The 26475-nt window shown below is 36.7% G+C and overlaps 2 protein-coding genes across 3 annotated transcripts in view; both read right to left on the reverse strand.

Moving 5' to 3' along the window:
• The window catches only part of LSAMP (limbic system associated membrane protein), a gene marked incomplete at both ends in the record, with an annotated part of 2089443 nt that overhangs the window by 1234700 nt on the left and 828268 nt on the right, over positions 1 to 26475 (reverse strand). The window lies entirely within an intron of this gene.
• On the reverse strand, positions 7259 to 7660 carry LOC308422500 (small ribosomal subunit protein eS24-like; the record flags this gene model as incomplete). The annotated part of the gene is made up of 1 exon (XM_080919125.1): positions 7259 to 7660. The coding sequence occupies one exon, from the start codon at positions 7658 to 7660 to the stop codon at positions 7259 to 7261; it is 402 nt and encodes a 133-aa protein (XP_080775251.1).

Here is a 26475-nt window from a genome sequence, read left to right on the forward strand (position 1 = left end):
TCCTATGGTCAAGGAAACTGGTCATTTTTTAAGAAACATTAATACATTTAAATAAAATTCAAAGAGAACCTTACGTCTTGTCAGGCACTCAATGAATAACTCTCACTATCCTTCCACATAGAACTTTTGACTTTGTAAAACATAAAGCTCTGTAATCTTCATTATAATGTTAAGTTTTAGAGGTAACAACTATCTATAATTCCAAAGACAAATATGGGACCTAGATATATAAGGTGACTAATGCAGTAAGTAGTGCCAGCAGTCAGTCCATTGATTAGATTAGGAGGATTAGAAGAATAGTATTCTAAATTTGCTGAATCAACAGAATCCCAATTCTGCATGAAACAAACTCTAAAAGAATGCATATACATCTTTAAATTCAGTGGTAGAGTTGCTTGATTAGACATTCAATTGAAGTTCCACATGCATTATGTTCCTGTATGTAATAGGGTAAAGGGTACAGGATGCAAACTCGGCAATGAGGGGATTGTTTGGATCTTTGTTACTGAAAGAATAATATTTTTCTTTATCTGGGTTTCTATTACAACTTTAAAAGCTCTAGCTCATATATATCTCACAAATTTCTAAACTCTAAACAACCACCTGGATGCCTGTTGAACTATTCATGTGACAGCTGATTCCTCAAAGAACAAACGTATCTGCTTTATGAGAACTCAGTTTCATGAGTATACAAATTAACAAAATAAGATATTAAAGTGGATACATAATAACTGAAACTGAAAAAATTCAAGAAACCATCAGATCCTACTACAAAAACCTACACTCAACAAAGTGGGAAAATCTGGAGGAAATAGATAAAATCCTAGACAGATACCAGATACTAAGTAAAACCAGGACCAGGTAAACCATCTAACTAATCCCGTAACATCTAAAGAAATAGAAGCAGTCATCAAAAGCCTCCCAACCAAAAAAAGCCCAAGTCCAGTGCAGAATTATATCAGACATTTATTGAAGACATAATACCAATACTCTCAAACTATTCCACAAAATAGAATCTGATGGAACACTACCTAACTCATCTTTTGAGGCTACAATAACCCTTGTTCCTAAACCACACAAAGACCCTACCAGGAAAGAGAACTTCAGAACATTCTCACTTATGAACATTAATGCAAATATACTCAACAAACTCCTTGCAAACCATATCCAAGAACACATCAAAATGATCATTCACCATGATCAAATAGGCTTCATCCCTGGAATGCAGGGATGGTCTAATATATGGAAATCCATCAATGTAATCCACCATATAAACAAACTCAAAGAAAAAACCACATGGTTATCTCATTACATGCTGAGAAAGCATTTGACAAAATTCAACACCCCTTCATGTTAAAAGTCTTGGAAAGAACAGGAATCCAAGGCTCATACCTAAACATAATAAAAGCACTATGTGGCAAACCAACAGCCAACATCAAACTTAACAGTGGGAAACTTGAATCAATCCCACTAAAATCAGGGACTGGACAAGGCTGCCCACTCTCCCCCTACCAATTCAACACAGCACTGGAAGTCCTAACCGGAGCAATTAGATAGCAAAAAAAAAATAAATAAATAAATAAATAAAATAAAATAAAAATAAAAAATGGATACAAATTGGAAAGAAACAAGTAAAAATATCACTGTTTACAGATGACATGATAGTGTACTTAAATGGCCCCAAAAATTTCACCAGAAAACTATAGCAGATAAATAAGTTCAGCAAAATGGCTGGATATAAAACTAACTCAAAAAAAAAAAATCAGTTGCCTTCCTCTACTCAAAGGACAAACATGTGGAGAAAGAAAATAAAAAAAAGATACCCTTCACAATAGTCACAAACAATATGAAATACCTTGGTGTGACTCTAACTAAGCAAATGAAGGACCTGTATAACAAGAACTTCAAACCTCTTAAGAAGGAAATCGAGGAAGATCTCAGAAAATGGAAAGCTCTCCCATGCTCATGGATTGGAAGGATCAACATTGTAAAAATAGCCATCTTACCAAAAGCAATCTATAGATTCAATGCAATCCCCATCAAAATATCAACCCAGTTCTTCATTGAGTTGAAAAGATCAATGTGCAATTTCATCTGGAATAACAAAAGACCTAGAATAGCGAAATCCATCCTCAATAACAAAAAAACATCTGCAGGCATCACTATCCCTGACTTCAAACTATATTACAAGGCAATTATGCTAAAACATGCATGGTACTGGAACAGAGATAGGCACGTAGATCAAGGGAATAGAATAGAAGATCCAGAAAACAGCCCTCACATATATGGTCACTTGATTTTTGACAAAGTACCTGTAAACATTCAATGGAAAAAAGACAGCCTTTTCAACCAATGGTGTTCGTCCAACTGGCACTCAGCATGCAGAAGAATGCAAATAGACCCTTTCTTATCTCCTCAGAAAAAGCTAAAGTGCAAGCAAATCAAAGATCTACACATTAAACCAGGTACACTGAAATTATCAGGAGAGAAAGTAGGGAAAACCTTAGAACACATAGGCACAGGAGAAAATTTCCTGAAAAGAACACCATTGGCTCATGCTCTAAAATCAAATATTGACAAATGAGACTTAATGAAATTGCAGAGTTTCCGTAATGCTAAGGACATTGTCAAGAAAACAAAATGGCAGCCAACAGAATGGGAAAAGGTCTTTACCAACCCCACATCAGATAGAGGCCTAATATCCAAGGTATACAAAGAACTCAAGAAGCTAGACACCAGAGAATCAAACAACCTTATTAAAAAATGGGGTCCAGAGCTAATCAAAAAGTTCTGAATTGAGGAATATAGAATGGCTGAGAAGCATCTAAGGAAGTGCTCAACATCATTAGCCATCAGGGAAATGCAAATCAAAACAACCCTGAGATTCTGCCTCACACCAGTCAGAAAGGCTAAGATCAAAAATTCAGATGACAGCAGATGCTGGTGAGGATGAGGAGAAACAGGAACCCTTCTTCACTGTTGGTGGGGTTGTAAACTGGTACAACCACTCTGGACATCAGTCATGTGATTCCTCAGAAAATTGCACATAGTACTACCTGAAGACCCAGTTATTCCACTTCTGGGCATATAACCCAGAGAAGCTCCAAAATACAACAAAGTTACATGCACCACAATGTTCATAGCAGCCCTATTTATGATAGCCAGAAGCTGGAAAGAACCCAGATGTCCTTCAGTAGATGAACGGATACAAAGATTGTGGTACATTTACACAATGGATTACTACTCAGCTATCAGAAACAATGACTTTATGAAAGTCTTAAGAAAATGGATGCATCTAGAGAATATCATCCTGAGTGAGGTAACCCAGTCAAAAAAAAAAAAAAAAACAGACATAATATGCAGTCACTGATAATGGGATACTAACCCCAGAAAGCTCTGATAACCCCGCAAACAACTCACAGACTAAATGAGGTTCAAGAAAAAACAGAAAAAAAAAAAAAAAAGAAAATGAAAAACCATTATGCTTAATCTTTATACACCAAGAAAACTTTTACTAATTCCAGGTTAAATTTTGTTTTACATGTACTTTATGCCCATTGTAACTAGTAAGATCTTAATGCACACTATCAAACTTTTAAAAACCCAAGTACTGACAAAAACGTATTCATATACTTTTATGCAAAAATGCTTAAAATCTGTACATTTATTCGTTTTATAAAATAAAGGTGTTCAATTAAAAACAAAAAGAGAATTCAGTTTCATAGCAAATTTCTGATGTTTGGTGGACTGTCACTCACAATGCTGGTTCTAATGGGGGAAATCTAAAGGACACTATGAATTGCTTTTAATCTTTCTAAAGTAATTATCTCAAGACTATTATTTTGTACTCTTGACACTATCCATTCTAATGCGATCTAGAGGAGACTTAGAGATGGCAAGCATGCAACTGGTTATATGGGAGACCGGCCAGTTCTGTTATTCACCATCAATTTTTATGTTGTGTTTCTGTATCTGCTGAACAGCTGGCATGCTCTACCCTGGTGGCTGTATTCCAAGAGTGGGCATGGAAGCTTCTAAGCACACTAAAAGCACTATGAAGTAATTGATAATTCAGTATAGCTGAATCCACTGAAATAAAAAAAAATGCATTACATAAATAGCATATGTCCTGATTTTTGGAAGGAAATATGAGCTTGTAGAGTAGTTGTCAATTTCCCTAGTATTAAATTCATTTTAGCAAAACACCAGACCTGATCCTGAAGAGGTAAATTCAATAAATTCTAAGCATTTGTCTTTTGTTTTGGTGAAGAAGTACATGGAAATTATTTCTTCATGGGACCTAGATCATAAAATCATGCTATTGCATGTGGTATTGAACACAACCCCTCAGTGGATCTACATGGTTATATAGAATCAATCACACTTTCCCATTTTATAACTGCCATTGTGACTGCAACCTCACCCTCCTTACCCTGACCTGGAAACCATCTGTGGCTTATGAAAAATGTCACACTGAGCGCCTTCTTTGCCTCCTTCAAACATACCTACATTCTTCTCTCATGTAGGACAGAATGACAGCACAAAAAAAAAAGATAAGGCAAGAGAGCATCAAGAAAGGAGAGGTGTGTTAGTGAGTATTTCCTTAACCACTTGATAGGATGCTGTTCAACGGTGCAATACATAGTCTCTCATAGGGGGCTGAGCACAATGAAGTCACCAGTGTTCTCAAAAAATGGATTGGATCATTAATGGTTCATACCTAAATAGATGGCTCAGAATATCCTTTGAAAGAGACCTAATTATTGCCCTAAGTATAATTTGCTTATACTTTGAGAGCATGAATTCATGTGTATAATATATAATCCATGCATCCCTTATTCAAGTTCAGGCTAGACACTGAAGGCTGAGATCTATGTGACTTCCTCTCTGGTGCCTAATTATGATATCCTTATAAAAATGATCACTCATCTCTCTCTAAATCTGTTCATGCTTATAGATTTGGCCCTGAATATAACCATGTGTCTGTTTTTATTTTACTTACCAAAATGCACCTGCAACCCCTGTCTTTTCTCCTTTCTTCGGGGACTCTGCTAATTACATATTTTTCTTGTTGCACTGACCTTTGCTTTATGAGTCATCTTCTCTGCTAAAATATCAATTTGCCCTTCTGATGATTTCTCACTCTGCTCATGATTTGGACAGCTCTAGCCTAAAGCAGAACTGTCTATAAACGTCTGTGTAAGAAACACAACAAAGTCGTTGCTAAACTGTGACCTTCCACCTCAGCCTTCTGCATCCATATAGGCTGTTTTTTCTCAACCAGTTTTGGTTATATTATAGGAGGAAATTAGGCATAAGTATTCATGGAAAACCAATAGCCAAGCATGTTATCCTTAAATAATCATGATTTCTGAAAAATCCTTATGAGGGTACTTTTATTAAAAAAAATAACTATGGGCAAGACATGTTTAGTCAGAGATTAGCTAATATGAACATGAATTTCCTGCTAGAGGAAAGTTTCAAAACATCCATGTAGAAGAGGTTAGAGAAGCACAAAAAAGAACAGACCTCTATAGGGAGAAAATAATGAAGTTCATACTAAAGAAAAGTCAGCTTTCAGCACTGCTAGAGAGCAGGACATAAAATATTCAGGACTACATAGTATACAGTGAAACATAATGTAATACACACTCTTCAAAACAGCCCATAATATACACATTAGAATCTTCACTTTGCAGGCAGGCACTCAATTATCCTCCTCTCTTCGTTCTCAGATAGAAAGTGACAGTTGGATCTCCATAACAATTTGACAATATAGTCAAGTCTCTTTCTCCAATATCAATCACACTTTAATTTAACTGGAGTTCAAAAAAACCAGGCAGAAAGAAAAGACAAGTCAGAGTCCCTCAATTAGAGGATGTATCTGTCCTCTGATGTAAGTGGGCCAACATTAGAAACTAGGCAGCCTAGAGCCCGGAAAGGAGGGAAAAAGAACTGTTAGTCCTAGCTGGAGAAATGCTTGTTGGTTCTGATAGAGTGAAGGTAAGGGGCGAGAGAAATCTCCTCTCAAGAAAGAATACTCATATTTGTGCAACATGCTTCTTTGACTCCCCTCCCTCCCCACCCAGAGCATGTGCACTGAAGCCAGTATTACTTACAACCTTAAAACAAATGAATTTAATGAGGCCACATGAAGCAAATCTCCACATTCTCATACAGTAAGCTCTAGTGAGTGTGGAAATGCTGAGGCAACAGGAATCACATTCCACAAGGCTCCCGTGAGCCCGGGTAAGTGGGCATGAAAACGGCATCTCAGCATCTGAGCTTCATTCAGCGTGAGCAAATGTAAGGTAATAAGTTTGGGGGGAAATAATCCAAAGTACAAGATTATGGGCTCCAAGCTATCATTAACAGTCTGGAAACCTATGAGTGCAGTCATCGCTAAAGGCAATGGCTGAAAATGGTACCCGAGGCAAGAGACGTGTGAAATGCTTCCCTTCTTCATGGAATTTTGTGTATACAGGTCTAGGAGCACTGGCCACCGTTGCGTCGGAAACAAATGACACAAAACGTGATACAATTCTATTCGAGTTTGCATCATCTCTCTCCAAGATAAAGAAGAGCTATGTCTGGTCTGGCCTCAGTGAGAGAAGGAACACCTAACACTGGAAAGACTGTGGCTCCAGGGAGTAGGGAGGAGGGAAGGGGAAAAGAGGAGGGGAGTAAAAGATGAATGGAGGAGTGGAGTAATGGAGGAGGGAAGGATGGGAGGACGGGAAGACAAGAAGGGAGGAGGGGAGAAGGAACGGAATGAGGATTTCTCAGAGGGCAGACTTTGAGGGGAATGACAACTGGACTGTATAATAATAATAATAATAATAGCAATAATAATAATAATAATAATAAATTATTTTTTTAAAAAGGAAAAAGAAAAAAGATAAAGGGATCTGGATGAGGTCCAGAAAATGTAGCATGGTCTGAATGAAGGGGCTCTCCTTGAGAATGACATGTTGGACATCTATGTGCTTGAGGGGGTAGCAGCTGAAGGAAAGGAGGATGGATGGGACGTCTTTTCACTAAATTATATTACGTTGGTGGAGGTGAATATTTTTAGAGTTTGAAGGCTCCATTCTACAAGCATTTCATATTCAGAGAGCTGCTAGGAGCACTGCTGAGCCTGTTGTGTCCTGACTCTCGTCTTCTACCCATACTCCTGATGCCTTTCTTTTTTAAGCTTTTTAGTTTATTTGGCCTTCTCAGAAGTCACATCATTCCATAACATCAAGTCACCGCAAATCTATTCCTTTGGCTTTTTGCCAGCACAAACATTGGCCTTTGCAGTCCCCCTGACCTTCTTCGTTCTGTTCTTGCGTTCCTTTCGCTGTTTACGGGAGGTCTTTTTCTTCTCATAAAGGCCATGTCTTGCAAGTCTGTGTTTCGGCTCATTCTTCTTTGCATAATCTAAAGAATCGTACATCATGCCAAAGCCAGTTGTCTTGCCACCACTGAAGTGGGTTCTGAATCCAAACACAAAGATAACATCTGGTGTGGTCTTGTACATTTTGGCCAGCTTTTCCCGAATTTCTGTCTTTGGTACCATTGCCTTCCCAGGATGAAGGACAACAATGACCATCTGTTTCCTCTGTAGCAGACTGTTCATCATGAACTTCCTGGTCAGGATGGTTACTGTGTCATTCATGATGGCTGCCATGCAGGAGCTCTCCTGCTGCCTTTTTATATCCAATGCCTAAGTTTGATCAGCTATGCTGATGATGTGTCAGTCATAATTTAGCTGTTGAGACGGATGTTTCACACACAAACAGAGAAGAGTTTCCTTCAGAAGGCATATCCTTCTTAAGGAAACACACACACACACACACACACACACACACACACACACAAGATAATGTATAGTTATATAATTATGAACAGTGAACTGTTTTGCATTCATTGAAGACTGTCTTCATATCATGAACCTTGGAAGAAAATAAGCCCTGATTAATTATAAGTAGGATCTAATAAGATGTGTGTTCTATGACATGGCCTTTGAACTCTCCTTTTTATATGGCTTGTTTTTTCAGCTGTGCATGGATACTTTTTAAGCCAAATAATAAAAATACAGAGCTATGGTTTTAAGGAACATTGAAACTGAACATTTAGTATGCTCAAGATCTTTTATTCCAATGCTATTAATCCAGTGATTCTCTGTTCCTGCAGACCTCCTAGGTGTATAAATTTATATTTCACAGATATCTACTGTCATGTTCCTCATAACAAATAATATTCATTTTTAACTGCCCAGTGCAGCATTTTACCTGGGATTAAAACAATATAGGGTATTTTGTGGCTTAGGTATCAGAGTGCTTATTTTACCAACTTTTGCCTTATATCCCACAAAATGTTAAATTTAATATCATTATACATATATATACATATATATACCCTTTATCAACATGGATCTCATTATGATTTATTAACAACAGCAAAGCACAGATAGAAAATAACTTACTTAACCAGCAGTGACACATGTCAGAACAACATCTCCTGATCTCAGTTTAAAATATTTCACGAAAAAGATAAACCAGAAAATTATGAGAGAAATGTTAAGACTGGCCTAGCGCCTTCAGAATCTGTAGGCTAGACCAATATGTATTTTCCAGAAAAAATCAAGAAGGCTTTCATAAAGCTCCTGTTCAAATAGAAATTTATTGCTTGGTTCTTTAATAAATCATGAGTAAAACATAGTTACAGTAATTCAGGAGACACTTAGATACTGACTTCTTATCTTGGGTGAACTCCATTGGCCTTATGTTTATAGCAGCAAATGAGGGAGTCTATGCATTCAAGAGCCATCGCTCTGTAATTAATGACATTGCGTGAAATAATTCAGGAAGGACTCTCAGGATCTTTAGGGTTATTTGCACCATTTGTTATCATTTAGAGGGACCACTTTAGATACAAACTCTTTTGTCCTCTGCTTTCACTTGAAATTTCTTTCCAGTGGGCTGTGATCTAAGAGATCAAGTTGTTGTTTGCCTTCTGGGTTTGAAAACAGGACACCTCTCAATTTGATTCTGGAGTACCCATCTAATCTATGCCAGCAGGCTCACCTTCCACTTTTATGTATTCTAGTCAAACCTGCTATTAAAATGCATGAACCAGCACTCACTTGCTCTGAATTTTTCATCCTTTGATTTTTTTTTCTCTGAAGATTGTTGCCCCACGATGTCAGAAGCCTGGATGGTTCAGGCTGAATGTCTAAACTCAAAGGTGCCTGTGCAAAGTTTGATCCTAAACTACAAAATCAAACCCTTCTTATTTTAGTCACATAGCTGGTCTGTTACCTTCTGACAATACAAACAGCAATTAAGAAAACACAGCTCTATCCTTTTCTAGACAATTTTAACGCTTAGTTATAGAATAACATTCTTTTGTTTGGGGTCTTCTCAGCTCCTTATAGTCCTGGGCTGGCCTAAATTTTGTATTCTCTTATCTCAGCCTCTTTTGTGCTAGAATTAGCAACAAGTTTCTACATCCTTCCCCCTCATCACTTTAAGAGGAATGACGTAAATGCATGTTAAAAATCTTTCCAGTTTCAAAAGATATGTTTAAAGATTTTAGTGGTGGTAGTGAGGATGATAATGATCATGAGTGTGATTGTGTGTGTGTGTGTTTGTGTGTGTGTGTGTGTGTGTGTGTGTGTGTGTCAATTGGCTTTTAAGGTAATAAACATACAGATATGTATATGTCAAGATGTGTATAGGAAAGTCAGAAGATCACTTTCAGGAACTGGATCTCTATTGCCTTGTTTTCTCCTTCCATGTTGAGTTCCTAGCATTAAATTCAGGTTGTCAGCAAGTGCTTTTACACAATAACCCAACTCCCTGGCCCAAACATAATTTGAAATGGTCGAATGATTGTTTCTCTCTTTCCTTGATGGATTGACAATATTTCCAAGTGAAAGCATTTTAGAGATCTCTTTTTAGAATTGTCCTCAGAGTTACCGTGGGTAAAAAACATGCCCCAGGACCCTTTACTTTTTTTTTGTGGTTTTTCTCTGGTTCTTTCATCTTTTCCCACTCAAACTGAAGAAACTCTGAAAACCTTCAACATGGTATTACTTTTTTCAAAGACAAAATAAATGAAGCTACAACTGTGTCAATAAACAAAGTGCACAAGTCAGATGAGTTGAGGCCTTCCCAACAAACAAATGCAGCAAAAGCAGAGCCAAGGTGAGCAATTTCAGATTCTTTAGTGTTTAGAAAATTTCCCTGAAAAGTTCTCAACAAGACCTGATGAAGGAGGAACTGTGGAAAATCACCTGGCACATCTGATGACATAAAAGTCCCACAAGTATCTTTATGCAAGCGCAAGAAAGTGCCTAAAACAGAAAAATGTGTGTGTTCTTAAATTGACACACAGAAAATATGCATGGGCTTAGAGTGATGAACAAGAACTTAGATATGGTACAATTGCTACATGGGAAAATCGAAAGAAAGTAGCACTAGGATATTGTGATAAAAAAAAAAAGACAATTTGGGACCATTCATTTTGCTTGTTTTTCTTTTATTTTCCTTGCACACTTTCACTCTTACCTCATAAAAAATGAATATATTGTGGTTTATAATGATACCGACACAGTATGTGTGCAGAATAGTTTGAAGTCACTTTGATACAAGCTAGAGTCATTTTGGAGGAAGGAACCACACTTATGATAATGGCCCCACCAGTCTGGCTTTGTGGACAAGACTTTGGTGCCTTTTCTTTCTTTCTTTCTTTCTTTTTTTTCTTTCTGAAAGAAAATACTTTCTTGTAAGACTGTTTCCTCTTGGTTAATATAACATTTAATATATGTCATAATTTATAAAATATGACTACATGAAACTGTGTAATACTGTTCAGGTAATTAAGACTGCTTGAATGTGGTCCATACCCAAGAACTATTGAAACTGTTAAGAAAATATTTCATATTTTAGCATATTTTATATTTTAGGTTGATAAGATACATGAAAGACCAAGCTGGTGCCTTTTCTAAAGCAATGCGGGAGAATCTAGCTCACTCTGAGCCATGCCTCCTCTGGGCAGGTTAGAGTGTTAGAAGAAGGCAGGCAGGATGATCAAGTCACTAGAAGGAAATTAAAAAGGAACACCCTTCCTGGCCTCTGCATCAGCTCCTCCCTTCAGGATGTGCACACTTTCCTGTGTGTTAATTTACGAAGCACAAAGACTAGTGTGCTTTAGGTACACTCTTGCTCATGCATGAAGATACTTGCTGGATACTTGCCCAGACGTTTTTAGTGATGGACAGTCATGTGGAACTGGAAGCTAAAATAAACCCCTCCTTTCAAAGTTTCTTTTGTTTTTGGTGTTTTAGCTACAGATATGTGAGAAGGTATTGCTCTAACAACCTGACCATGTTGTTTATAGCGGTGTGTTAGAAGTATTTAGAACGTCAGATTTGAGAAGCCATTGAGTGATCAGAGATTAATGAGCTATTGTGAGAACAGAAAAGATAACACAGAGAGCAGTGCAGATGATAGAGGCCTGGCACGTGAACTCTCTGGGGAATCTTGAGAAGCCATTAAAGACTCAATCAGCAGTCTTAACTCACCTGGACCCCTGGGATCAGTCAGTCTTCAAGCCACCAATCAGGCAGCAGATAATATGAGGACCCCAGCACATATACAGCAGAAGACTATGGGGCCTGGACTCAGAGAGGATGTACCTAATCCTTGAGAGTCTGGGGATGTGGGGAGGTCTGGTGGGTTGGGGTTGGGGGCATTCTCTTGGAGATGGGGGAAGAGGATGTAGAACAGTTGGAAAATGGACTTGCAGGCGGATAGTCTGGACTGTAAAAAAGATTAAACAATTTTTTAAAAAAATAAATTTTATTCATTGTGAATTAAAAAATAAAAGACTAACCCAGTCACAAAACAACACACATAATATGCAGTCACTGATAATTGGATACTAACCCTAGAAAGCTCTGAACACCCCCAGAAACAACTTACAAACTATATGAAGTTCAAGAAAAAACAAAGGCCAAAAAAGAAAAAAAGAAAATGAAAAACCATTATGCTTAATCTTTACACACCAAGAAAACTTTTACCATTTCCAGGTTATATCTTGTTTTACATGTGCTTTATGCTCATTGTAACTAGTAAGATTTTAAGATTTTGATAGTATTATCAAACATTTAAAAAAAATCAAGTACTGACAAAAATGTATTCATACACTTTTGTGCAAAAATGCTGAAAATCTGTACATTTATCTTTGTTTTTTTAAAATAAAATTGTTCAATTAAAAAAAAGACTATTGGGACTGTTAATATTTTGAATTAAGAAGCACTAAAGTGAAAGCTTTGCTCTACTGGGAAAACCCATGCTGGTTAAATGCAGCTAAGAAATTAGCCACGATTACTAAGAGACATATACTTGTGGTGAAATCTGGGAGTGTTTCTTCAAGTTCAGCACACAGAAGCTGTGTGCCAGAGGCAGCAATGGCTGTACCTTATGCTGGCAGCCAACATGACAATGTGTAAGACTCTCCCATGTGGTATGGGTTTTGAGAACGTAAAGAGGTCATTCAAGCCTGAGGCTTGGTACATGAGAGGCTAGGAGAAGCCACTTGAGAATGTCTAGCTCCAGTTATAGTAAAAACTGCAGGACTAAAAGGGTCATAGAGAAGAGTTAAGGCTTGGGATCATGTGACAGGGTCAGAGTACCTAAAGAGAGTCAAGGAAAGGCTGGTGGTGAAAGTCCGGTCCAGACTTAGTAGCAATTCCATATGCAAATGACATGAGAAGCTATGTCTTCCAAAAACAACAGGAGCAATAGCATAGAGGTAGGCTGAGGCTAGGAAAAACTCTGCATGTGTTATATTTGCCAAATCAAGAGAAGTGCGACTCTCTAAGCTTTTTTCTTTTTTCTCTCTAAGCTTTTTACAACCCAGAATATCATAAATGATTTCCAGATATTAGACACTGAGTTAGTAACATGACTGGATAATGATTTTGCTTTGATTTGATTGGGACTGTTCCCTGTGCTTTTTGGAATGATAAACTTTCTTTCTTTCTTACTTTCTTTCTTTCTTTCTTTCTTTCTTTCTTTCCTTCTTTCTTTCTTTCTTTCTATTTTTTCTTTAAGTGCACAGTTAAAAGACTTTAAACATCTACAGAGATTACTTCATATTGAAAATTTAGATATTTAAGAGATGCAATGGAATTTTTGGAACTCCTAACTAAAACAATAAATAAAGGTATATATAAACACTACATGAGGTTAGTATCAAATTATACATTTTCAATGACAGCCATTTCTGCTACCAATTAAATTCCTAATATTAATTTTTTTTCAGTTAATGTGTCCAGTTAATGTGTCCATATATTGATTAGATGCTTTGGCAGTTAGGGGTGTTTTTAAATTATTTCTTTAATATTTGAGATTACAATATTATTATATTATTTTTAAGAGGAAGGTAGTACCTATTATAAAGCACACAAAAACCTCACAACTCACTCTACATGTAATGCAGAAGTGACTTATACTGTAAATGTGAACTTGACAATAGTCTAAGCAATCCACTAAGAGTAATCTTAGCAATGAATTTCTAGTAATGATTATCTCTTATGTTTCTTACGGAATCAGGTAATATTGAAATGAAATTTAGTAAATTCGGTAAAAGATAGTAGTTTTTCTTTGAAACACTGTGGAATGATTATTATTTTTTCTCTGTGTAGGCAAGAAGACCAACCAAAGACAGCAAGTCTGAATTTAAAATCTGTGAAAGAACCAGTAGGAAGCTTGTCCCTGTTTCTGTGTATGTATGAGATTGCCCAAGGTGTCAGGATGGGGCTTTGGGGAATGAACCAATGCCCTCTAAAAGCTAAAGAAGCTAACAAGGCAGTATCCTGGCCAATTTTTCCCATCACCTTCAGAATAAATAGCTGCATTTTTTTTATAAACCAAGCTTTTTAAGGAAGTAATTTCATGTAGAATATTTACTTTTAAAATCTCCCCTTTTCCAAACTCAGAATTGTTTAGAATAATTAGAGGGAAAGAAGATGAGAAATTGCTGAAATTTGGTTTTAATCACTGTTTTTTAGAAAAGGATGTGATTAAGTTAATGCAATTGCACAAGAAAACACTTGTTCATATTTCTAAAGTCATGCAGTAAACACTGAAAAGAAAGAGGGATGAAGGCAGACCTTATATGTGCTATAAATATGTAAGCATTGCCAAGGAGGCTTAAGGTGAGAATGAGTTCTAGGTTCATGAAATAGCCGAAAATCGATAAGAGAAAATGCTTCAATTTGCAAGTTTATTCAGAGAGGTTCACAGCTTAGGGAAGATAGTGATTTAGCTACCCATGTAACAGGGAGACTGAAACTCCTGGGCTTCACTTTGTGTCTACAGCAGAAACTAAATGTACCCAGTAAAGGGGGTGGATAAACATTGAACAAACAAATTAAAGTCTGGCAGATGAGCTTATAGCAAATTATAACCTGGGCAGTTTAAAGTTTTTCATGTTTATGTGCCTTTAAAGATCTTATTGCATGAATGTAAAAGAGTGGGCATTAAATCACAGAGATTAAAATGGGACAAGGCTACCAATTCTATGAATTTGGAGAAATGTTTTGGTCAATGAGCAGAATGTTAAAGTCTAATAAAATTCTAGAATAAATGGAGAGCTAGATTATGGGAGTTTATGTACAAAAGGTCCATTTCTAATTATAGAAAGGAGCTTCTATCATTTTTATTTGTTATGTGGTAAATCAAATCTTTACTTCTTATGTATGTTTACGGGTCAAACATGAAAAACATAATAGGGAATATGGGGAATTATAGTTTGGATAATCAGTTAACTGTAAATTGACTCATAAGTATACAATTAAATGAAAAAGTACCCTGCCCCATGTAACACTGTGTATGTGACTTCTAAAAGCAAGTGTTCCAGGATGGGTAATTGTCTCTATATCCTTCCAGTCTATTTCTATCTTAATTTCTACCCATTACTATGTATGCCAGTGCTTTAGATATTGGCAGAGAAAGAAAAGCACCTTTAAAATGTATGGATAAAATCAAATGAGAATAGATGACACAATGACAATTCAAAGCGTCTGAACATATATGCTCAACAAGTATATAGGAGAAGAGTGAATGTGAGAGACCCTCATGGACCCTTCCTGTTCCTAAGCATGGCAGGTGAACAGAGGAGAGGGGCTGTTTTCCCAACCTCAAGGTGCTGAAAACGAGACATGAAAATGAAGAAAGACAACAACACATATGACAAACTGGATGTCACAGAGGAGAAAAGACCTGCCGATGGTTCCAGAGGAGATTTGCCACTGTGTCTGGAGTGGATGATGTAACCCGAATATTGAGGAAGCTTCCCTGGAGAACCAGAGACCTGAGGTTCTCTGAAGTGAGGGAGGCTCAGATGAACCAGAATTATCAGGAAAAACTGAATGCTCTATAAAAAAAAAAAAAAAAAGGACAAAGGCCAACCATTTATAAAACCCAGTCTGTTAATTCAATGACTTTAATAAAAATATTGTGCCTGGATTAAAGATAGGAAGTCCTTCCTTTAGGTTTAGACTCTCCTAGCCAAAGCTCTCTACAATTAAAAAAAATAGTAGGCTACGGTAACATAATTCCATGTGAGTGAATTTGATGTTATAGACGAGAAAACAAATCTCTCCTCAATAAATGTTCCCACGCACCCAAAAGGAAAGTGGGATTGGTTTGTAATAAAATATCATCTACAAAAGTCTTTCCTATTAAATATGTCCTTTAAAAGCGTCTCTGTAGTAAAATATAAGCGACAGGGTTTAAGTTGCTCTTAAATATTTTTTTTCTTTTATTCTAATATCTTTTTTGTGGTACTTGTCTTACATGAGCACAACCTTCATTAGTAGAAGATAGCCCTCCTTACTAAAGTAAATTAAGTATGCTTTTGAAAAATCTGCAATAAATGAAATGTCTAAGAACTCATAGTATATGGATAACATATATTTTGTGTGTGTGTGTTTGTGTGTGTGTGTTTGTGTGTGTGTGTGTGTGTGTGTGTGTGTGTGTGTGTGTGACCATCCTTGAATATATGGATGCAATACAGATTTAATATTAAGAATCTAGGCATACTAGCTTACCACCAACAGCCTTTTCAAGAAGATCTCAAGGATATATGACTATTTGGATGGAAAGAGTCTCCTTTCCTTAAATTTTAAAAATTCTTTCTCAATTACTCTGCTTTTCCTTTTTTCTTTTGAAAACAGCACATCCTAAGTTGCCTTGGCAACATAATGGCTGTAAGGACAACCTATAAGTTCAAGACATATCTTACTTCAGGCAAAATGGTGAGAAATTTAGGAATGCTGCAGCAATTCATCATGTAGCAATCATTTACTGGAGAGAATAATCCATGGTTCTGTAAATTTGACTGGTGAGTCAGCCTGTGTGAACCTTTTGGCATAGAAACAATCCAGGCTGTATAAACACATCAGAGTCTGCCAAATTCGTGTAAAAGAAAAGCAAACAAGAATGATAATAAGCGCAAGTAAACAACTGTAGGTAAGTGGTATATTTATATACATATATCAGGAAGATAAAAGCTACACAGATAATTAAGACCAGTAAAGTATGGGGGGTTTCTTTTACTCTTCTGTGGTGTACATTAAAAGTATGACTCCATACAAAATGACCCTCTATATTGCCAGATGCTGTCACCCTTATCAAAGGATGTGAATTTGAAAGACAAAGCTGCTAGAAAATACTTCATAATTATTTTAATTTGCATTGATAATCTGTCTCCTCTACCTTCTTCTTCATCTCCTCCTTATTCTTCTTTTTGTTTTAACTACCAGTAGAAGGCAGGTAGAATCTTATGTGATCCTTTGTGTTGCCTGAAAAGAAGACTTGCATGAGATTTGTGTGTACTTAGTTATTGTAGCAGAACGGATACAACTCATTCCTGTAAAGTCCCAAGGAACTAAATATCTGGAGTGTCTAAGCTATGATTCATTTTCTTGAAGTAGAAAGGGTAATACAGTGATGACTTGCAAGTTTTATGGTTGGTTCGGTCAGGACAGTAGTCAAGAAAAGCCCATCTGGCAACATCAGCAGCCATTTAACGGAGGCCGATCTCCTAATCTTGTTTTACTCTGTGGCTATGCTCATGCACTTGGCACTTAATTAAGAGAACCCCTGTATAATTATATAGTCTCTTTTCATCTTTGTCTATAAACTTCAGACATATGTTATATAGATACTTAATTAAAGCATCAACAGACAGCCTGACACTGTGTGACAGGTGACAGGGCAATAAGAAAAATAAGAAGACATACATGAACTGCAAATTTCATGGTACTTAAAATTGAGGGAGATTAAAGTGATGCCCAGGAGAAAGATGAACACTGTGAAATATGGAACAAAAGACTGTTAATAGACACAAGGAACCCAATCGATTCTGGCATAGGCAATAAAAGCCATGCTTGCTTATGCTGCTATTAAGGTTAGCTGGGATGACTGGAGGGATAAGACCAAGGAATCAAAATATTTCAAAATGAGAAAGAACTCAGAACTTTAGCAATAAAAAAATTAGGAGAACAAGGGGAAGGCAAATGAAAGGCTGTGTCAAATCTTGAAGGCCAAATAAGGGCTTGAAATATAAGGCAAGGATAATATAAAGGTCTCTAGCAAATAAAAGTGCCATCATCCTGTTATGCCAGTAAATGCTCACTTTTAATGATCATTTGTGTATGTCTGTGGGTATAACTAAGACTATTTCTACTCTACATAAGCAGACACTGAAAATCACAGAAACTAAATCAGAAACTCGGAGTCACACAGACACATAGTAGTATCGACCTTGGTCTTTGGATGCAAGTGCTCTATCACAGAGAATTCTGTCTTCAGCAGAACTTTTTCATTAGTAAAATCCTCTACCTAGGAGTCACCTTTATAATACTTGGTCTTGGAGAAAATATGTAAGGGCAAACAGGAATTCTAGAGACTTCCAAGTAGTTTGTCTTTTCTAATAAATACTGTAATCACTTGAGGTCATTCTGAAAGAGGGCACATAGAAAAGGCAGATTCTGTAACTTTACATACTCCATTGATAGGATGGAGAAGTGACTGGAACATTTCTTAAACTTTTTCCTAATTTTAAAATACAATTCATGGTACAGTTGGGGCACAGGCAATGATAGCATATTATCTCGGGTGAAGCTGCTTGAAATTCAATACAAAGACATTAATAGTCCCTGGGTATTAGAATACTTGCACATCTGGACAAAAGGTTAAAGGCAGGAGACGGCTGTTAATGTGGGACTGAAGAAACTCCCCCAGAGTAACAGATGTACCGGTATTCTGGACTCCTGATGACTTTTTAAAGAGTGAAATATCTCTCAAATTAGCAATAAGAAATTAGTTATGCCTCATGTATTTCATTGTTCCATATCAAAGTAACAGCCACCTTCAAGGAGTGAGAATGTTACTGTGTGTTGCCTCAGTTTCCTCATGAATATAGTAGGGTTGTGTATTTAACTAATATTTGTAACTATTGATCCAATAAATTTAAAGAAAATGACATATAATTAAATTATGATCATAGTTTTAAAGGTAACCACATTCTCAGTTAACTGTATTGTTCAAGAATATGGATGTAGAAAACCATTTTCGCAGCTGTGTTTGGCTTGTGTTGGTGACCACAATTTTTTTTTAACAAGTGTGTCATCCAAAACAAAGATATCATGTGGAAATTTACTGTGACAGAAAATCCTAATCAAGTTTAATGTGCCCTACAGGTGAGGCAACAAAGAGATATTACAGAGGAGAAATATTACAATAGCATTTCTTTCATTTCTTTTGGTTAGCTTTATCACATTTTATTAATATATACTTAATATGAATATCTCCAATGTGCAAGTACTTGCAGTCTGCTGGCCTGAGCTTGACTTGGAGCTCTGCATTTCCTGACTCTGAGAACCAACCACAGCAAGTTAATTAACCTCTGTGTGCTTCACATTTCTGATCAATAAAAAGGAAATAATAGATTTACCTCATGGAGTTGTCCTTAGGACTTCAGGTATTAAAACATGCAAAGGACTCAGAGCAGCTTCCAGCCTCTAGTAAGGCTGCAATAAAGGTGAGTGACCATTGCTAACATCTCTCTCCTTCCTTCCTTCCTTCCTTCCTTCCAGATTTATTTTCCTTACTGGGATTTTCTCTCCTGTGAATACTGTTAATTGTCTGGAAAAGGACAACACCAGGTAAAGGAAAATACAGAACAAGACTGACCCTTAAGATTGGATTCTTTTAATTTTATTTTTACAGGAATTAGAAGCAAGTGGTGGGAAAGAAACCTACCAGTATATGTGCTGCATTCACACACCTTCCCCCATGACATACAAATGAAAACTAATGGGGCTAAGAGAGAAAAGAGCATGACATTATCCTCAAATACCATTTAGGGAATTGAGGAATAATACATTTGAATACTGATATTTTACATGAACAAATTTTCTCTCTTTTGAGAGGAGCTTAATGTGCTTAATTTGGTTTTCATTTATATTAATCATTTTTTATCTTTATTAAAGCACTTATCATATTGTATTGCGATTTATCTATATATAAGTCTATTTCTCCTACCAGACCATGAAATCTATGAAGACAGAAGCTCATTAGTATCCATCTTTCTGGCCTCAAGTCTGTTAGAGTTCCCTCAGAAAAATCTCAGGTGCTCAATTAATGCTTGACGAATAAACGAACGAATGAATGAAATCCTTCATCCTGGGATCAACTTACATGATTCCATCACAGATCCTCCACGTTAAACATGCTTTAAATAAGCCTCTGAAAAAAGAAAACTCTGGGATTTATAATTTAGCCAATAGGCTCTGCTGGATCCTACAAAAAAAATCTGCTTTTAAGAGCTACGTAGACAGAATATTTTTGAGCACATTCTAAATATTATCCTTGGGTTGTTCAAATCCCGATTTCTCTGTGCTCAAATCTTTTTCCAATCAGGACAACATCATAATACTTATGTCAAGAATCTCCTGGCTAAAGTTAGTGTAAACAATGCCTACCACTTATTCTCTGCCTTGTCGGTAAAAGCTGATCAGCCAATGGCTAGGCAGAAGAGAGAGTAGGATGGGACTTCTGTCACCCAGGCAACGGGAGGAGAGAGGAACAATGAGTAAGGCAGATTTAGTCAGGAGCAGAGAGGAAACATCATGGGAAAATACCTCTGATGCCCAGAGAGCCAGACCAATACTAAAATGCAAATATCTCAGAATTTGGGCAGGGAAGTAGCCGGATTAGTTTAGAGGACTGATATAGATCAATGTCTGACCAAGCATTGCAATAAACCTCAATCGAATAAATCTTGGTCTCTCTCTCTCTGTGTGTCATTATTGGGGAACTAGTTAGGATTATAAAAAATCCAAACACATGTTGTATTAATTAACTACATGGTAATTATATTAATTAACTACATGGTAATTATATTAATAATTACCATTAAAGAGTCATATTATAAACTAAAAACTGTCTCAAGCTGGGCATGGTGCCTCATGCCTTTAATCCTATCACTCTGGGGGTAGATTAAGGCATATCTCTGTGAGATCAAGGGTAGGCTCATTTATAAGTGGGTTTCAGGAAATCCAGGCCTGTTACACAGAGAAACCCAGTCTCAAAAAGAAAAAAACAAAACAGTCAAGCCAATGAACTATTTCAAAAGAAAACATCTCCTTTGTCCAAAGTTTAGTTTATGAGACTTTTGTGATATACTAGCCACATCACAAATAGATAAGAGTCTCCCTCCCTCATCTCACGGAGATGCACATGGAAGAGCAAGATTTTTCCCTTAATCATTTTCTCTTTATAGGGATGCCGCATTTTCTTTACCTAGCATGTGTTTATGCCTAAGAAGATTCTGAGCAACAGTTACAATATTAATAATGAACCTAGCAACAAGTCAACAAGTTTGGTTTCTTCTTCTTCTTCTTCTTCTTCTTCTTCTTCTTCTTCTTCTTCTTCTTCTTCTTCTTCTTCTTCTTCTTCTTCTTCTTCTTCCTTTTCCTCTTCCTCCCCCTCCTCCTCTTTTTGCTTCTTCTTCCTCTTCCTTTCTTTCTTCTCTTTCCTCTTATTAACAATTGTGGGGAATGTAAAAATAAGATACTATCTCTTCTATCAAAATGTTAAATGTCACTATGTAATCTAGTCTATGTTTCAAATTCTATCATCCCCCTTTTGAATGCTTAAAATACAAGGTCAGGTTAAACTTTCTTTTATTTGCAGATCAAATTTTCTATCTACAGTTTTATTTCTTTCTACTTTAACCCTCAGGGCACCTTCTGAACCATCCATCTGGTATCTTTAACTATACATCCCTAACCTGTCTTTTCTGATTTTCATCTTCTGGAGAATGGCCCAGCTCATCTATGTTCATAAGACTGCTAATTTTGTATCAGGTTCTCAAACAAAAACAAGTTAAAGGAAGCAAAGCTTATTTTGGCTGCTAATATAATAGTTTCACTCAATGGTCACTTGCTTTCATAGTTCTGGACTTTTGGTCGATTAAAACATAATGCCAGAGATTATTTTATGTATCAAAAATCTCACTTTGTAGTAGACAAATGCAGATAAAATGGGCAAACAATGGACTGGACATAAGCTATGTTTTTCTTGGTTATTCTATACTTAACGTGTGGGCATTATGTCCTCTAGTAAAATTTTTGATTAGAAATTTCTTATTTTCCAGTATTTCATTGAATTAATCTATTCTTAAGCATTGATTTTCCAGATCTAACTTCTCTTGGTTATTTGTATAATGCATCCATACTGTATCTTGACCAACCATTTACCATCAACTGAGTTTTCCAAACTCAGCTATTAGATATATTAGTTCATCATAAAACCATTTAAAGTAAGCTTTATATTTTTAAACAATGGAATAGAAGAAATATTTACCATGTAACCAAGGACACATTCTGTCTTTTGAGGCATAAACATAAATGAATAGTATAACAAATACATACAAATATAAATATGCATATGTGTACATTTGTAGGTCTTCATTTAAAACTACTTGAAAGCCATTGACAAAAAAAAGTATTTTATTTTCTTCTGGTGACAGATTATAATGTCAACGTTGTAATTTTCTTAAAGAGCACTCAATGGTTTTAACCTTCAACTGTTAAAAATTGAGTTTTCAAAATAAGGAGCCCACAGATGGGCTTGTTATTCTTATTTCAGCTATGAGTTGCACAGAAAGTATGTGGAGTCCAACAGTACTCTAAACTAACCTTTAAAGATATAATTTCTATGTAGATGTCTCAGACTAGACAGATAGAAAAAACATGCATTTTTTTTACCTGTTGCCATTAATAATTGCATATCAGTCTAAGTCTACCCTCTGTTCCTTGGCCTTAAACTATCCTTTACTGAATATTTTTTGGATCTCTTTTATAACCTCATGCTATTTGATTAGCATCTTTGGAGAATACAAGGACTATGGACATGTGCTTGAGATGCTCACTGACTTTGAATAATAGAGAAGGATCAAAGGTAATCAAGAGACTAAAGTGTACAAGTGTTCTTCATGAGTCTGGAAGGAAAATGGATGTAGAAGAAAAAGCCAAAGAGGATGGTATTCCTAGACCAATGATCTGAAACTATGACGGTAGTGTTTCTTTTATCCATCAAATGTGTTTATGCAGCATTGTGTGCTCAATTTCGCTGTTTAAAAGAAAAGTAGCCATGACAATCACACAGTTAAAAACAATGAACAGAAATGGTAGATTGAAATAAAAAGAAATACAGATATCATGAAAGGACTGACAAGGAGATAGTTGTAAATCAAAGAATTTCTGTCACACTCATATTTTATTGCCTCTTGCATCTGCTTTGGCCATCTGGCCATGAGCAAATTTCAAAATATTCCTCTTTTTTCTTAAGTTTTGCTTGTTTCTTTCCAGTGACAACTTTCTCTTTCAGTGGTCGATAAAACAAAACTTTATAAAGAAGAAGAATGAAAAAGAAATTATGTTTTTTAAAAAAGATTTATTTTGATCATCTATAACTACACTGTAACTATCTTCAGACACACTAGAATAGGGCATCATATCTCATTACAGATGGTTGTGTCACACCATGTGTTTGCTGGGAATTGAACTCAGGACCTCTGGAAGAACAGTCAGTGCTCTTAACCACTGAGCTATCTCTCCAGCCTTCATAAAGAAATTCTTGGAAAGCTAAATGAAACCAGTAGACAGACACTATGAGATGAACCACCCTCAACTCAATTCTTTCCAGAAATCAAATGCTGATATGATTCCTATTCTACATTAGGACTATGGAACACTGTCTGTTTTCCCCCTAAAGTATCACAGACATAAAGAGTCACAGAAAATATATGGGTACAAAACCTTAAAAACCTTGATTACCTCCCTTATTTGGTAAATAATAGCTAAACATACAAACAAACAAATAGAAGTATATGAGTTTGGGCATTAAGAAAACTATTTTTATGAATAGACATTCATTAAAATAACTTTCCCATAACCTAAATTTCGCATACTTTTTAAACTGGGTCCAAGTGAATGTCAAATTATGTAGCAACTGTGCTGTGTGTGTTTATTTTTTTTCTGTGAAAAGATGTCATGAATTTTGTTGTAATTGTGAATTAAAATTCATTTTTGGGAGTTTATATTTGAAATCATCTATAATCATCTTGGTGACAAATATCCATGCAATTTGTGAGTGGATTTCTTGACCTGGGTGGTTAAGGTGGGAAGACCTTCCCTAAAATGAAAGCAGGATCATTCTCTTGGCTGAGATTCTGGACCATATAGAGCTTTATTAGGTACAGCAATGATCAGAATCTCCTTCCTAACTGCAAATGCATTGTGATCAGAAGTCCCATGTTCCTACTACTATGACTTCCCCACTCATTTTGTAAGTGAAAGCAAACCCTACATTCTAAGACTTACTCCTTTCAGTAGGTGGCTTGTCACAGCAGCAAGGAGAGTAACTATATACAGAAGACCAGGGGCAGCTTGGGGACACTGCCTCACTCATTGCTGCTGCCATTCCTCTTGTTATTCCCTTCCTGGGAGACAAGGTTACAGTTTGTGTTATTTCTTCCCCTTAATCGTTCCCTGTGCTTCTGATTTCCCTAGATTTCCCTACCAATGACTTTAGTTTAAAACACTGCCTAGTTTCTCTGGACATTGTTACTCTTTCCCAAAGCAAAACAGAAAATGAGACACAATGAAAAGGAAAAAAATAAAATACACCAAACAGTCTGTGATTCCCATCATTAGTCTCATTAGGACAATTTCTCTTATCAAGGCGACTGTCCTCTGGCCACAGAACAAGGGCTTTTATTCTACCTAGCAGGCTACTTTGCAAGTTATTATTTCTGGCTCTTTTGGTCCTCATCTTTAAGTCAGTGAGATGAAAGTGTTCCACTTAAAGAGAAAAACACCATAATGTGGTACCATTACCATGGAAACCAGAAACAAGAGGTTTTTAAGATGAAAAAAAGTGAGGGAGAAGTGTTATTATTTATTTTGCATTAAATAAAATACATGCAAGTTTAATAGTTGAAAATAGCCTTGAACATTAAAGAAAAGATAATAGCTTGTCCTCCCTCCACTCTACATTTCTACTTATTCTATTTTCCATTATTGGGAGCAAAATTAGAATCATTTGTAGAAGAATTCCACTTTCATTCAAGAGGATTATGAAATGGTACCAATTATTTCAAGTCATTTATTATTAAAAGTCCTTTAGGATGCATTTGGAAAATAAATAGATATATATTCCCACACCTTTGGAAAACAGAAATGGATGATAAGAACATGAAAGGCAGCCTTGCTCTTACAAGTCCAGTTCTCAACCTTAGATAAATCAACTATCACTCAGCAAATGGTGCTCAGTCGGCCATGTTGTGTGGGACTAGATAAAGGACTTAAATTTAATGGAGGGTTGACTCCGAAATTTCAGATGGTACAGGCACTAGGCTCAACTATCTCATTGACTGAGTTTAAACCCCACTAAGATACAAATCTCCATTTTTAAAATGTAATTGCATTTTTAGGTTCAAACAGACACTGAACTGTAATGTTCTCAACAGTTTGCACCCCAAATCCTCTCTCTAAGTTTGAGATAGGGTCTCACTCCACACTGGCCCAGACTTCACTAGGAAGTCCAAGCTTACCTTAAAGCTATGGTGAAGAGGCTTCTGTCACAGTTAGGGTTGGGATTCCAGTTGAGAGCACAAGTCTTATAATTCTGCAGCTACATTTCATCATTTTGCCCATTGTTACAAATTCTTAAAAAAATAATAATGCTCTATCTTTGTACTCCTGCCAATGCCATTGCATTTGTTGTCTGTTGAAAATTTTAATAGTAAAACTTAAAACAATAGTGAGAGAATTATGGGTTTACAGCTTCAGTCTGAGGTGGAAATGAGAGTCTCCCTCTGAGTGAGACAGGCTCCTGCTGTCAGAGATGGGAAGACGTGAAGACTGGAGGGCTCATTTGCTCTCAGTTGTGTCCTGAGAAGCTCCGGATACTGCTTTCCGATGCCCTGATCACGTCTAGATGAGAGTGTGAAGCTAACTTCCTACGGATCGTTTCTCGCCTGCTGTCCTGAAGAACCCAATCTTCTTGGCTTGAAGGAAGGGCCCAGAAGAAAACTGGCTGGTCACCTCAAAGTCCCAGTGTTTTATTTTGTCTAAATGAAGACACCTTACTATTTCCAGAGTTTTCTGTTGAGACACAGCTCTTGGGAGAAGAACAAAGCACTTTCCTGTATAGCCTTAACCAGATAACTCAGCACTTATTGTAGCGCTTGCCTTCAGCCCTGAACGTGCTACCCAGGAAGAACAGAGCTAGGAGCAGAAGTTACATTGACCAACTCTTCTCTGAGCAGAACTATGCCAGGGACTTTACTGTCACAGTGGTCCTGGCTTTTAGCCAGTGGCAATTTGGGACTCGCCATCTTGAAGCTCCGCATAGCAAAGTGCTGATGGGTGCTGTCACTAGAAAGAGAGGCAGGAGAGAAAGTCGGTGATAGCATCTCGTTTCCTCTCTTCCACGCTTTTCTCTGCTAGAAGAATGAGATTCAGAGCAAACTCGTGTTTGAGACAGCCTGAAATTCGTGCTTCGTGATCTCGCATTTTGTCTTTCTTTCTCCGTCTACCATCCTTCCATTCGTTCCACCTTTCCTATCTATTTTCAGTTCTCCTTCCTGCCCTTCTTTCTGTATCCTGATTTTCCCTTCCTTCGTTCCTTCTTTTGTTGCTTCTTTCCTTCCTTACCTCCCTCCTTCCTTCCCTCTCTCCTTCCTTCCTTCCTTCCTTCCTTCTTTCCTTCCTTCCTTCCCTCTTTTTATTTCTTTCACCCTTCCTATATATTCTACAAATATATCTGAAATGAGTTTTGAAACAGACAATTTGGGGAGATGCCTGTGCACCAAACTTAAAAAGCACTTTTTAGAGCCTTT

This window comes from Micromys minutus (assembly GCF_963924665.1).
Source record: "Micromys minutus genome assembly, chromosome: 7".
Lineage (NCBI taxonomy): Eukaryota > Metazoa > Chordata > Mammalia > Rodentia > Muridae > Micromys > Micromys minutus.